We start from the raw sequence: 14,865 nt of genomic DNA on the forward strand, positions 1-14,865 counted from the left end.
GCACCACCAGCCCGCTATCAGATGACACCCAAGACAATGGTCTCTTTTCTTTCCTTATTCCTGAAACCCTGGCCCCTGCCCCTGCCCAGGGCAGCTCCACTGGCTCTCCCCACCTCACTGGCTGCTCCTCTAATCTCCTTTGCCTGCCTCTCCTCTCCCCACCTGCGCATCTTGGGTCACCTCAGGGCTCAAGTGGCCTTTGCTTTTCTACATGCTCTGTCCCTATGTCATAGCAACCATTCCCAAGACCAACACAGTAGTCCCTCCTTATCCACAGTTTCATAGCCAAGTATGGTCTGAAAATAGGTGCGGACAGCACAAGAAGATGTTTTGAGAGAGAGAGAGAGACACCACATTCCCATAAGTATATTACAGCATATTGTTGGAGTTATTCTACATCATTAATAGCAGCATTGTTAATCTCTTACTGTGCCTAATCTGTAAATTAAAATTTATCATACATGTGTATGTATAGGAAAGAACAGGGCAGTACGGGTGGTCTCCAACTTTATGATGGCATAAAAGCTATTCGTGTTCAGCAGAAATAAACATCAAGACCCGTACAGCCATCCTGTTTTTCACTCTCAGTACAATATTCAATAAACTACAGGAGATACTCAATACTTTCTTATAAAATGGGCTTTGTGTTTGATGATCTTGCCCAGCTGTAGGCTAAAGGTAAGTGTTCTGAGCATGTTTAAGGTAAGCTAGGTTAAGTTCAGTTCGCAGGAAGGGCTGAGCAGAATATTTCACCAAATCACATAAGAGCGAGGACCCAAGGGTCAGCAGACCCAGATTCAAATCCTTGCTCTACCATTTAGTAGCAGGTGGCATGGACAGAGTGCTTACCCTCAGTAACCCTCAGGCTCCATATCTACAAGGCAGGGATAATATTACTAGCCACTTGTAGGATTGGTTTAAGTCTCAAATGAAACAAAGAATGATCTATGTGTATTTGACTTAATTAAAAAATTAAAAAAAAAATAAAATGCTTGGCTAGGCACCAGTGGCTCAAGTGGCTAAGGCACCAGCCACATACACCTAAAGTGGCGGGTTCAAATCCAGCCCGGGCCGCCAAACAACAATGACGGCTGCAACCAAAAAATAGCCAGGCATTGGGGTGGGCGCCTGTGATCCCAGCTACTTGGGAGGCTGAGGCGGGAGACTCACTTGAGCCCAGGAGTTGGAAGTTGCTGTGAGCTGTGATGTCACAGCACTCTACCCAGGGGGATAGCTTGAGGCTCTGTCTCAAAAAAATAAATAAATAAATAAATAAAATGCTTTAGCATGGAGCCGGCACACAGATTCAGTAAGTCACAGCTATAATTCATGACAGTAACCAGGTTCACCAGCCAGAAACAGGATCTGCTCAGATCCCATCAGTGGTGTCATGCTCAAAAGTCAGCCCATACCAAGAAAGGCAGAATGAGAATGGCTTTTTTACCACAATATCCTGATTTGGGGAGGGGGTGCTTTTCTTCATTTTCTGCACTTTCTTCACTTTATAGAAAAAATTTCTAGGATAGGCAAAGAGAAGTAGTCTCTGTGATGCAGTGAAAGCCCTTACCTCAAACGCAGCGCAGGATTTGATTGGGTAGAGATAAATGTTGGTGACAACGTGCGGCCCCAGGTCCCCATCAAGGACCCCTGTGGCTTTCTGTAAAGGTGTCTGCTGAGCTCCGGGGGCCGCACACAAAGATGAGGGCAAAGCCATGGCACTGATGGCAGAGGACAAGTCGGTCCCGACCCTGGAGTCTGTGGGGGCACCTTCCTGTGAGGAAGGGCTACAGCCACACTCGCCCTTCCCGGGAGCAGAGGCCTGAGGGACAGGGTGGCCACCTGCCGAGCACAGGCGGGTGCCTATGATGAACCTGAGAAAGGCCTGGGCATCCTCCAGTGTAGACATGTAGCCAAACGAAATCCTCACTGAGCCAGTCGGCTGCCCGTCTATAAGGTCAATATCGTCTCCACAGACATGACCAGCCTGGAACAAAATGGAAGTGAATCAGCCACAGGGACTAACACACACATTGAGAAATGAATTTTGTGAACTTTAAATTAACCCAGGAAGACACCAATGTGTGCTGTGTGCTGAGACACAGTTCAGTTCACACACTCAGGTGATCTCAGTTTGCTCAACTGTAAATTGGGGCTGACATCAACAGACACACTTCATGGAGAGTATTTCCCAGGCCTAAGGACAGGGCTGGCCCACAGATAGGCTGGCACAGAACAAAGTCTCTGAAGCACCGAGGGGTCACTTCACGGTCTACCCAGGGCTGAGGTGGCAGAAACACCACCGTTCTCTCCCTCCAGCCTCTCGGTACTGAAGGGAGGCCTGAGCCCTGCCAGCCAGGGAAGGGCAGAGGTGCTGCCCTGCGAATGACCAGCCAGGCTGGCTACGAAACCCAAAGCAGCCTAGGAGCCTCTGTGGGGAGGTGGGAAATAGGCAAGAGGAGCTCAAGCTCCAAGCCCAGGTGCCTGGTGGTGGCCACTGGTCAGCTCTGTGCATCAGGTTGCCCTGGACACCACCATAGTGCTGGAGCCAGGTCAGTCACCCAGAAACATGGCAGTCTGCAGGATCCAACAGCATGTCTGGGACGGCATTTCTTTGTGTTCTGAGACCCCCCTCTTCCACCTGCCCCCTCCTGTCCTTCCTTTTCTCCCTCTCTTCCTTTTTTTTTTTAAAATAAAACTTAATTCGTGGTTAGTTGGGATCTAGTATATACAATGTTTAGAGTCAGCCCAATGAAACTCAAATTATGAACTCTTCCAAAATAAGGAAGGGTTCTTTGTCCCTCCGACTTCTCTTATGAAATAGTTCAAACAGGCTATACCCTAAAGTGAAAAACCTCAGGCCAGGGGCAAGACAGGGAGGGAGGGGATTCCGAGAAATGCAGAATCCCTGGAAGCCTGGTGGAGTCCCATTCTGCACCCACCCAGATGTGAGCTAATTGCATCCCGGAGGCTAGACCCCAGGAGGACCAATGTCATACACCAACACATCTCTTAGTGATGCTCCTCTCTGTCTTTAAATTTTTACCCTCAAAGTAAAAAACGAATCAGAAAGTACTGCCACAGAGATAACACCCTAAAACCCTTTCTACTTTTGTTGGCCCCATTTTTCTTTATACATCCACAGACTAGGCTTAGAGAACTCAGCCTGCAGAACCAGCACCACCCCAGACCACAGCAGGCCATCAGCCCAGCAAGAAGCGCCACTGCTGGGTCTTGCTAGTGAACTTTGGGCCACAGGGTCCCATACCAACCTGAACATGCTTCCTGACCATCACATTGCTTATTCCCAGGTGCCTCTGGCAGGCCCCAGTGTTACAGAAGCAGCCTGTTCGCAAATGGATGTTGTAAAGACTGGCCATCTTGTCCACCTGCGGATTCAATATGACATGGAACAGTGTTACAAAGGCACAGTTTCCGTCAGAATGCCTGGGAGAGGGTCTCAGGTCAGCACTTGGACCTTTCTTTCCTTACAGTAAAATGAGGATACAAACCTGGGATTTTGCTCTAAAATGCCATGATCTGTCATGGTTTGTTAAACATTTTATTAAATGTGACTGAGAATTAAAGTCTATCTGACTGAATTATCATATCAAATCCATGCCAAATTCTAAGTGAAGAGCCCACGTTTCCACATTTCAGTGGGGCTGGAGGTTCTGGCAGTGCTGTAACCAGCTACACGGAGCCAGATCACACAGCAGCTCCGCCTTGGCAAACACTGGACAGCAAACACTACTGTGCTGACAAGGTGTGTTACTGACTTGCTTTTCCTAAATTCTCCAACTCTGGGTTCATTCACAGAATTTCTGTGTAGTCCAGAAGTTACAAAGGCTCTTTCCTGCCCCCTGGAGGCTCAGAGAGGTGCTTCACACTCACTTAAGCCACAGGGGATGTCTGCCCCAGCTCTTGCTGGCTATGGGGCAAGGACTCCATGTCCCCCCAGGGCCTGGGGGCAGAATGAGGGTCCTCAGCCCAGGTGACTCAGGCTGAACTCAGGGGAAGGAGTCACTAACTGTATTCAGGGAAACAAAAACATCTTGCTCATCTGGTTAAGACTTCAAACTTTTCTCCCTGGAAGTCACATATAGGATGGCCAGAGGCAGCCACAAAAACCACCTGTAACCATGTAATGGTCAGCCTGGTCTCATGGCTGGCTGATTCTTCTCAAGACCATGGCTGTTTTCACTGAAGCCACCTCCTTTGGTCTGTCTGAAAACAAGGGTTGAACTGAGAGGCCTCAGAAAAACAAACAACTGTGTTCCCTCACACGGGCATAGAGACCTGCTAGTGAAATCCAGGAGTTTCTTGGCTCTGTGAAATATGAGCCAGCAGCCCTACTGGGTCCAAAAAACTCCATCTCCAGAGTCCGGTTTCCATTCACAGGGAGCCTCTCCTCCCTCAACTCCCATCAGGATGAATTAGAATCCTCACAGCCACCCTTCACCTGCTCCCCATATTCACTGTCCCAATTATCATTGCTACGAAATAAGCCCCCCAAACTTGGTAGAATAAAGCAGCAACCATTTTATTATGCTCAGGGCTACAGTGGGTCAGGAATTCAGAACAGGCACAAAGGAAGATAACTTGTTTCTCCTCCATAAACTCTTGAGTCTCAGCTGAGAAAACTCAAAAAGAGTCTGGACACTGAAATCCATGTAGCTTGGGCTTCCTTGTAGCATGGCAGCCAGGGTACAAAATAGTATCTAACATGTAGCTCAGGGCTTCAAAAACAAGCGTCCCAGGGAACAATGGCATCACCTTTTCTGACCTAGCCTCAGAAGCCACGCAATATCACCGTCATGGCATTCTATGTATTGGTTATGAACAAGTCACAAACCAGCCTCATTTTAAGGGGAAGAGACATGGACCCCAGCCTTCCATGGAGGAGCATCAAGGTCACATGGCAGCAGAAGAGGAGGTGTGTGGAAGACACTGTTCAGCCACACTTCCCTATTTCCCATTAGTTAGTCTCCTCTTGCCTTCAGCCCAGGGGTATAATCCCACGTAGGCCCAGCCTATGCCTAGCCAGCTAGAGGTGGCTGGTGCCATGACAGGGTGAAACTGGCATCCAGGGAAGAACAAGAAACCACCCTACCCACAGGCAGGGGGCCCTCCAGCCTCGGAGCCTTTATGCTCAATGTTTAGGGAGCACTTACTTTGTCCCAGGTCCTGTGTCAAGGGATGTATCTATTGTATCTCCCTTAATTCTCTTATCAACAGTATAAGCACATATATTGTTACCCTCATTTCACAGAGCCTTGCACAGCTTAATTTGCCTGAGCTCACAGAGCCAGTAAGAAGCACTCAGAATCTGAACCCACACACGGAATTTAACTGCCACACAGGGTAACCTCTAACACTGTGGAGAATAAGGCCTGGATACCAAAAACTAGAATTCAAACCCTTCTCACAGAAGGCTAAATATTCTCCCTCAAAAAGTGATGGCCAAAGCCAGCTATGGTCTTTCCAAAAGCCTCTGAAATTCCTGCAGAATTCCCACACTGTGAAGTCCCTTAACCCCGGGAAAACCATAAGTGCACTTTTCTGAAATGGCACAGCTGGCCATGCCTCAGCCATGAGACCCACTCATGCAGTGAGTACCCTCTACCAATGTGCAGAGGGGGAAATTCGTCCTGTGTCCAGCTCCAAGGAATGGGCACCTAGACAGGCAGTCCCCTCTCTGGTGGTTCTCTTCTCTGAGCATTCTTCCCCCTACCCTCTGTGCCACCACACATACAAATTTACTTTAGATTCAAGGGAAAAAATTACCAATTACAAGGCAAACTTTAGGCTCCTTACAGTGGATCATGCCTGTAATCCTAGTACTCTGAGAGGCCAAGGCAAGAAGACTGCTCAAGCTTGGGAGTTTGAGACCAGCCTGAGCAAAAGGGAGACCCTGTCTCTACTAAAAGTAGAAAAATTATCCAGGTGTTGTGGTGAGCACCTGTAGTCCCAGCTCATCTAAAGGCTGAGGCAGGAGGATCCCATGAACCCAGGAGTTAGAGGTTGCTGTCAGCTAGACTGATGCCATGGCACTCTAGCCTAGATGACAGAGTGAGACTCACTCTCTCTCTCAAAAAAAAAAAAAAAAAAAAGATGGAAGACTTTTTCCCTTGATGCATTTTCCCAGACAAGCATTTAAAGTCACATGCTTCCTAGTGGTGTTGGGCTGGGTCTGCCAGTAGTAGGTCTGATGGCTGAAGGCAGTGGGCGAGGTGGGCTCCAACAGTTGACATGCTCTGGAGACCACCTGTGACTATAGAGTGTCTGACCCTGAATGTCAGTGAGGACCCACATTTCCCCCAGAAGAATTCCCAACTTTGCTTTTTAAGAAATTTATGGCTATCAAGCAGGATGGCTACTTAGAATGGGGTGGGGGAATACTCCTTAGGATACGGATTTGGTTTGGGAAATTGGGGGATTAACAAAGGTGAGCGGAGATACGGCTGTCAGGGGAAGACCAACACCATCTTCCAAACTCATCTGATGATCGAATCAGCTCCTCACAGAGCTGCTCTGGGAAGGACCTTTGATTCCTGGTGCCAATCTGTGACACCTCTTCTGGTCTCCACCTACTCCTGTGTCTAGTATGACTCTGGAATTTTTAAGGGACTGGGAAGTGACCACCTTACTCAACTGTGGCAAGGACCCAAGCAGTTCCCAACCTGTAAGCCACTGTTGGCATTTTTTCATGGGTATATCTGCAGAAACTACTTTTAACCAACCTACCAAATCCTTTGAACTCATAATGTGCATAAAATAAAGTATAAATAGGGCCTCTGTGACACTAAGAGCAGCATTTCTGCTTGTCATGAGAAAGGGTTCAATAAAGGGGTGCAACCACCATGTCTGTGAACAACATGCAAATGAGGAGGGTAGCTAACCCACAGCTCTAGGTGACACCATAGCATGGTCTGACATCTGGGACCACCAGGCCGTCCATACACGAAATGACCTCAGCCATGGTGTTCTGTCCAAGCTACTTACCATCTCAACTATTTTAGTCAGTGTGTCTCCCTCACTGGCAACCTATGCGCTGTCCCCTTCCATTGCTATCAGAAGAATTGGCCTCTTTCTACCCACTTGAAATTTACCACTTCTGGCTGAGCAAAGAGGGCTGAAAAACTAAATCACCAGGCTTGTTAGGACTGTGTGTCAGTGAGAGTGGGAAAGCCCATGGGTGAGGGCCAGGTGGCCTCTTCAACAGTGCATGAACCTTGTCACAGCTATTCACAGGGCACAGAGGCCTTCTCTGAAGGGTTGAGGGCTCAGCACGGCTTCCAAATTCCAGATAAGAGTGATTCTGTTGTAAAAAGGTCAGCAAGATGAAAAGAAAACCCACCTGGGAGTAACCAATGACATTCCCAATGTCGTCCAGCACATTAAAATTGATGATTGGACCCTGAACCTCAGGGCTGCTGAATTCTGAATCGCTGTAAATCCGCACCACGGGGGCTCCATTGGGGTACCGGAGAGAGGCCAGGGCAGCGTAGGTGTACTGAGCCAAGGCAAAGGTGTGTTGCTTTATATTCTCCATCCCACCTCAAAATCAATTATGAAATGCCAAGAGAATCATGAACTGTACATAGATTCAGTCACTTATTTTTAATAAAACAAGTTTGCTATAACTGGCAAACCTAGACCGCATATGAATAATTCTAAATACATGTAAATAGTACATGACATTGCCCTTGTGAAAATGTTTAGGTCTTTGTTTGTTTTGGCCAGGGCTGGGTTTGAACCCACCACCTCTGGCATATGGGGCCAGCACCTTACTCCATTGAGCCACAGGTGCCACCCATGTTTAGGTCTTTGGTACTAAACAATAGGTTACCATTGCTGTTTCTGATATTTCGATAGGAATTTCTGTCAATCTTGTTTTTAATATAGGTATAATATTCCTTAAATATTCAGATAATTTAGACCTGTTACTAGAAGAATGAAAAAATGTGCAATTGTTTTTCTTCATTTCTTTTGTTTTTTTAAAAAACGGCATGTTTGGGTGGTGCCTGTGGCTCAAGGAGTAGAGTGCTGGCCCCATATACCAGAGGTAGTGGGTTCAAACCTGGCCCCGGCCAAAAACTGCAACAACAGTAAGTTAGTGAAACGGTTACCTGTTAAGAACATTAAACTTATTTAAAAAAAAAAAAAAAGGCATGTTTAATACATCTGTAAGAATAGAGGGAATGCAACAAGGATTAAAATTTTATAATGTACTTTAGACATTTATGTAAAAGAGGTTTCCCCTATTTTCCTGTCTTTTCTATCTTCTCAGAGCAGTGAATCGTAATCACTTCTTTCACAGACAAGCTGCTCCATTATGTTGAATGGTAATTACATCTTTATGTTCACATCGTTATCATCACCTCCAAAAACTCTACCCTTCATTTCACGGCACCGTCTCTCTAAACTTTTCCGTGGTGAAACCGTACTCCACTCAAATTCGAAGAGCCCAGAGAAATGAGAGCAAACAGCAGTCAAATTCACATGAATGAAAGACCAAAGGTTTTTAAGTACTGATCTAGTAACTGAGTGTGTACTGGAACAAACTTTCTACCCACTCATAGTATTAAAATAGTGATAATAAAAATGAAAGCTACATTAATGAAAAAGGAACTCAGGAATGAGGTCACTAAACACAGCCAACTACATGGTAAATACAGATCCTGCATACTTCCTGATTAGTTTTAGGTAAGTACCTAACCTGTCTCCCCTGAATTCTGGTCTCAGTAAAACAGGTCAGAACAATGACAAAGAAGGTGCATCATACCATCAGGTCCATTTTTAAACAATGATTGTGCTTAATGCCACTGAGTTGTACACTTAAAAATGGCTAAAATGGTAAATTTTATGTCATGTATATTTTATTATAATTTTTTTAAAAAGCAATGAACTAGGAAAAGTCAGGGTTTGCCACATTCTGGACTGATACTGTAACCTCTGGGTTCTCAGGTGGCTCTGGTCCTGTTAGATCCTGTTACCATGATTTGGGTGCCCTGTTAATCTCTTTCTTTGGGAAGTACCCACTCATTAATCCCTGATGTTTTCATTTCCTGCATGGGGCAAATCCTAGATGCTACCCCCTCGGGCCCCTGTATTACTATATGAATGACCCTCTCTTCCCAGGAATCCTATCTGCCCCAGTGTTGGGCTAAGGCTGAGGACTGGAGGGGTTCCATTATTGTGACAAAAGAGAGAACATTTATCAGAAAAGACCAACACTGTCAGCAGAGCTAGGCATTGGTATAACCTGGGTTAAATCCCAACTACCAGCTTCTTGGCCTGGGAGGGCATTCAACCTCTCTGGGCATCAGCTCCTTCCTGGACAAAGGGACCTGTCATACAGCCCCCTATGGGGTGGGGAGCAGATCCAGAAAGGTCAGAGCTGCATAAGGCCTCAGGATCTGTAAGTCCAGGTACCAAGGATCCTCCATTTCTGTGAAGCTATTCAGCTCCTGATTTGGAATGCCTCCTACCTGTTAAAATGTTTTTTTCAACTAACAGAACAAAAATCATCCCCAAACATGCCGCCTCATCTTCTTGCTCTCAGAAGTCATTTTGGAATTATTTATTTGGTTTCAGATTTAACTGTATGAGGTGCCCGGCCACCACATGCCACTTGCTTCCTCAGGCTCTGTCTCCATCAGAACTGTACTTGTGCCAGAGTGTCCTCAAGGACACAGCAACTTATTCCATAGGGATAAGAATGTCCACTGACCTGTGAGGCGCTCTAGGGCATCAAATCCATGTTTCACTGCAATCACATCAAGGAACGAGATGGTGCCATCTTCAAACCTATAAGCAAGGAGAGTGAGAAAAATAAGGTCACCTGTGGCCAACACAATCCATATGCGTTTTATGATATGTGACAAAGTTTAGATTGTAACCTTGACTGTAATTGCCACTTTATAAAACACTGCTTTCCCCCTTAGGGGAGAGGGATGTCCACGCCAAGACCTATCTGGCTGCCTCTGACCCTGACCTGCTCTGAAGCTCTCTTGGGATATTCCAAAATTCCTAGGGAGGCCTGAGTGGTGATAAAGGGTCCTAAAAAGACAGTCACCCCCTTGAGACACTGGAGAGACAAGAGATGTTTTGCTGCCCCCAGGAAGAGACTGAAAATCTTCCAGTGCCTCAGGCTCTTGCCATACTGACCTTTGACCACAAGAGGGCACCACTGACAGGGCATCAATTTAACATGATGGATTCTGCCCTGAGAAGGTTCTAGAAGTGTGTCTAGGGTTCCAAAGACTATGAAACTGCGAGTTTGGGCTTACATTACAAGGCTCTCATTAATCCAGCAGAAGCACACCTTGATTCACAAAGAGTTGATTATTTTTGCAGTTTGTAATTATTCATTTGGTTAAAATATTCATCAGATCTTTATTGTCTAACCTGTGTGCACTATTGTCCACTGTCTAGGTGCCAAGGATACAGACCATGGTCCAGGTGTGTGCTGTCCAGGCCAAATCCCTGTCCTCACAGTGTTCACATTCTATGACAAATGCACACAGAGAAACCAACTAAACAGCGTGCTAGATGGTGGAAAGAGCAAAGAAGATGTGTAAGGAGGAGATGGTGACTACTTCCGATGAGCTGGTCAGGGTAGGTCTTCTCTGAGGAAGGTCACCTGAGTGGAGACCCATTAAGTAAGGGAATTTAGGGAGCATGGGAAAGAGCTGATTTTTGAAACAGCTAAACTCATAATTTCTGCATTCCAGAGAGTAGACACAGCAAATGCCCTGAGTGGGAAAAGCCTGGTATATACAGGAAAAGCAGATCAACTGGCCTCAGCCAGCAAGCCGGCAGTGGCCGGAGATGGAGTAAGGAACCTACAATTTAATCCAGGTGACCAACAGCAGTCTTATGCAAGTTGAAGTTCTCAATGAAAACATTGTGTTTTATATCTTAATCCTCTAAGAATAAGATTTGCTAACAATGTTAAATTCCCTTATAAAACAAATATTCATTAATACACATACAGAATTAATGAGTCAATAATGAATCAATTAATTGATTAGCCACAAGGGAATTAATAGATAACCACTAAAAAATTAAACATTAGGCAATAATGACTGGAGTTATTAACTGATTGATAATAATTATTTATTAATGAATAATTGCTAGATTCTTATTTAGAATAAAAGAGGAAGTTTTTATTTCTATCAAGGATTATATTGCACTGAGTAATAAAATGCAAGATTATGCCCAGGTATGCGTTCAATAAACATGTGAGTTGAGTATTAAATCTCTGGAGCGCTAGTCTTAAATTCCCAAGAAAAATAGGATTATAATCATAAATAAATATATTCTGTTTTCTGAGAATCTTGGTAGCAAGTATTGCCTGGTGGCCACAGCTCACCCACCCTTGACCCCCAGGGAACTGCCCCACTTCTCTTGGCCTTTGAGTACACTTCCTGATCAAATGAAGTTTGAGGTGTCATTCTGTGCTTCCTTTAATTCATATTATGTTATGCCTGTCATTCTTTTCTTTTTTATTTTTTTTTGAGACAGAGCCTCAAGCTATTCCCCTGGGTAGAGTGCCGTGGCATCACAGCTCACAGCAACCTCCAGCTCCTGGGCTCAAGCGAGTCTTCTGCCTTTGCCTCCCAAGTAGCTGGGACCACAGGCACCCACCACAATGCCTGGCTATTTTTTGGTTGCAGCTATCATTGTTGTTTGGTGGGCCCAGGCTGGATTCGAACCTGCCACCTTAGGGGTATGTGACTGGCGCCTTACCCACTTGAGCCACAGGCACAGAGCCTCATTCTTTTCTTAAATATGTTGCTGGGTAAATTGTCATACTTGGATTCAAAAAGTTTCACATTAGCATTCCTGTTTTAGAATCCCCGAACTATGGAGAAGTCATAAACAAATGACGTCAAATAGCCTCATGACCTCATGGCACATACAGATGCCCACTCCATCCTGATGCTTCACCTGTATGAGCTCATCATCATTCTCTCTGTCCAGAAAACACCTGAGGTGCAGAAGATTAAGTCACACATTCCCCCAGCTAGGGAGTGGTGGGGCTGAAATTCACACCCCAGCAGTCCAGCTCCAGGGCCTACATGGTTAACCAATTAACAGTGACTCTATTGTCAAGGCCATGGCCCTATCCACAGGATCCCTGAGTCTGTGTGGGGTCTGTGGAGGATCCAACCTGCCTTCTCATCCAAGCACCACCAGCAGGGTGAGTAGCTCCCTACCCCACTCCACAGTGTCTGGCTGTTGGACGCAGCAGGACCTCAGCTGCCATTTTCATCCTCTCACAAATTCAACTTTATGGGTCCCAGCCATGACCAGCTAAGAGATTCCCCAGCATAATTCACACAGCCTTCCCGGCAGCCTGGGGAAGAGGTTTGCCAACAGATGCAGGCAAAGGTCTCTGGCACTTGAGGGCAAGTGGCAGCCTGCCCACAAACTTCCTCTGTAACTCACTCATGGGGGTGGCCATGGAGGCTGTGGCCAACAGTGCCTCACACGTCTGGGCCTCTGGTTTAACTGCTTCTTCTTGCTAACTAGGTACCAAGCTGAGCTGTTTCTAGCTGTCGGAGAACCAGCTTGCTGTCAACGTGGTTCACACTTGTTCCAAACAGTGCCATCATTTTTTTTTTTGTTTTGAGACTCTCTCTATGGACCTGGGTAAAGTGAGGTGGCATCATATCTCACAGCAACCTCAAAGTCTTGAGCTCAAGTGATCTTCTTGCCTTGCTCTCCCAAGTAGCTGGGACTACAGGCTATGCCAGGACAGTGGGCTAGTTTTTCTATTTTTAGTAAAGAGAGGTGTCACTCTTGCTCAGGCTGGTCTTGAACTCCTGAACTCAAGGCATCCTCCCGCCTTGGACTCCCAGAGCGTTAAGCTATGGGCGTAAGCCACTATACCCAGCCCAAATGCCATCTTTTAAAACCACTGTTTGAACTGCAGCCACCTCTTTTTAGTGCTATGAACAGAGGCCTAGTGGCCCTCCCACCTTACCGGGTGAAGGCCTTTCATCTTTCTGCCTGCAGCCTTGGTCCTCCCACAGACGTGGAGAAGCCCTCAAACAGGGGTGGAGTTCACTGAGCCGCCGGTGGCACGTCCAGCCAACTTCTGAGCCCTCTCACCATCCTGTCTCTGCAGCAACGTCCCCGTCCTGACCCCTACGCGCAGCCCTGTCCCTTTCAGTCCTCTACGCAGCACATGGCAACATCCAGCAGCCATCCCTAGAGCCACCCCACCCGTGACAAGGTTACCTTTCAGCCACCGACGGCCTTGGGACATAAAAGTCTTCCCCGGCGAGGTAGGCAGCGGCCGAGCCTCCCCCAAAGTAGGTCTTCCTCAGCAGAGGCGCCACGCGATTATTGACCAGCAGAGCGCCCAGGCCCGTGGGGAATCCAAAGATCTTATAGAAGGAGATGGGGACAAAGTCAGCCGGGTGTGCCGACAGGTTTAGCGGCGAGGTGCTCACGTAGGCGGCCGCATCGAGCAACACGAACCACTTCCCCGGCAAGCTCTCGGGGCGCCTCCGCCCGGCCTGGACGTCTGCTATCCAGGACAGAGGGTACCTGGTTCCAGAAAAGTTACTCTGAGCCGGGTAACAGAAGAGGTGTGGCAGCTGGCAGTCGGCGTCATTCTCCGCAGCACCCTGGTCCTCTGCCGACCACAGGTCCTCCGGCCTGACCGAGGTGGACGTGACGTTCCTGGCCGCGGTCACCTTCCTCATGCCCACCACGGAGGTGTGGCTGTCGGTGAGGTAACAGAACCTGCTCCCGCTGCTGTTGGGGCCCGGGGACACCCACGGAAAGGCCTCTGCCACCAGTTTGAGAGCAGCCGTGCTCCCGGCAGTGAAAATCACGCTGTAGTCCTCGGCGGTAGTGTGGAAGTGTGCCAGGATCCTGAAAGAAGCACAGGGTCACCCCAACCCCGGGCTCAGGCCCAGGGCTAAGAGTTTGGGGGTGGTTTTGTTTCTGCTAAATACGACATCTCAGTCTTAATAGCTAGAAAAAACCTCCAGGTAGGCTTTGTCGCACTTGGGAAGTCAGAGCAGGGCAGAGGAAGTCGTGGGAGGAGATGGCAAATTGCCCCAGCTGCAAAATCACCCTGGATCCCAGTGCCATCTCCAATTGATGTGAGAAAAATCCATAAGGACCCTCATCTTAGTTGAAAATACCCTCTCTTTGGTGCTTTTCTTTCTTCTTCTTTTTTTTTTTTTTTTGTTTTTTATATTTTGTTTTATATCTTTTAGATATAAAAGATCTTTGGTGCTTTTCTACACAACTCTTACATAGCAATTTTTTTTTTTTTTTGAGACAGAGCCTCAAGCTGTTGCCCTGGGTAGAGCGCTGTGGCATCACAGCTCACAGCAACCTCCAGCTCCTGGGCTCAAGCGATCCCCTGCCTCTGCCTCCCAAGTAGCTGGGATTACAGGCACCCACAACAATGCCCGGATATTTTTTGGTTGCAACCCTCATGGATGTTTGGCGGGCCAGGGCTGGATTCCAACCCAGCAGCTCAGGTGTATGTGGCTGGCACCTTAGCCACTTGAGCCACAGGCGCCAAGCCTCACAGAGCAAATTTTAAGTCATCAACTTGTTTGCATTGTTTTTAATTTTGCCAGCCCTATATCAAAATAGTATCATTTTCAAATTTGAAATCATTTGAAATTGTGTTAATAATTTTAGGTATCCCTTGGAAATTATTTGCCAGAAACGAATTATTACATGCAAAAATGTATAAAGAGCTATATAATATAAAAAATACTAGAGAAGAACAGTGCCTATGGCTCAAAGGAGTAGGGCGCTGGCCCCATATACCAGAGGTGGTGGGTTCAAACCTGGCCTTGGTCAAAAACTGAAAAAAAAAAAAAA

General features: G+C 46.9%; 1 protein-coding gene across 1 annotated transcript in view; it reads right to left on the reverse strand.

The window, feature by feature from the left end:
• MOCOS (molybdenum cofactor sulfurase) overlaps positions 1 to 14,865 on the reverse strand; it is a 62,083-nt gene that overhangs the window by 35,415 nt on the left and 11,803 nt on the right. The window contains exons 4-8 of the mRNA XM_023510165.1: positions 13,252 to 13,893; positions 9,734 to 9,810; positions 7,358 to 7,557; positions 3,270 to 3,386; positions 1,568 to 1,984 (exon numbers count right to left, since the gene is read on the reverse strand). Coding sequence (XP_023365933.1) covers positions 1,568 to 1,984; positions 3,270 to 3,386; positions 7,358 to 7,557; positions 9,734 to 9,810; positions 13,252 to 13,893 — 1,453 coding nt within the window. The remainder of the gene's footprint in view (positions 1 to 1,567; positions 1,985 to 3,269; positions 3,387 to 7,357; positions 7,558 to 9,733; positions 9,811 to 13,251; positions 13,894 to 14,865) is intronic.

This window comes from Otolemur garnettii, unplaced genomic scaffold, assembly GCF_000181295.1.
Source record: "Otolemur garnettii isolate 467f Iridium unplaced genomic scaffold, OtoGar3 scaffold00012, whole genome shotgun sequence".
Lineage (NCBI taxonomy): Eukaryota > Metazoa > Chordata > Mammalia > Primates > Galagidae > Otolemur > Otolemur garnettii.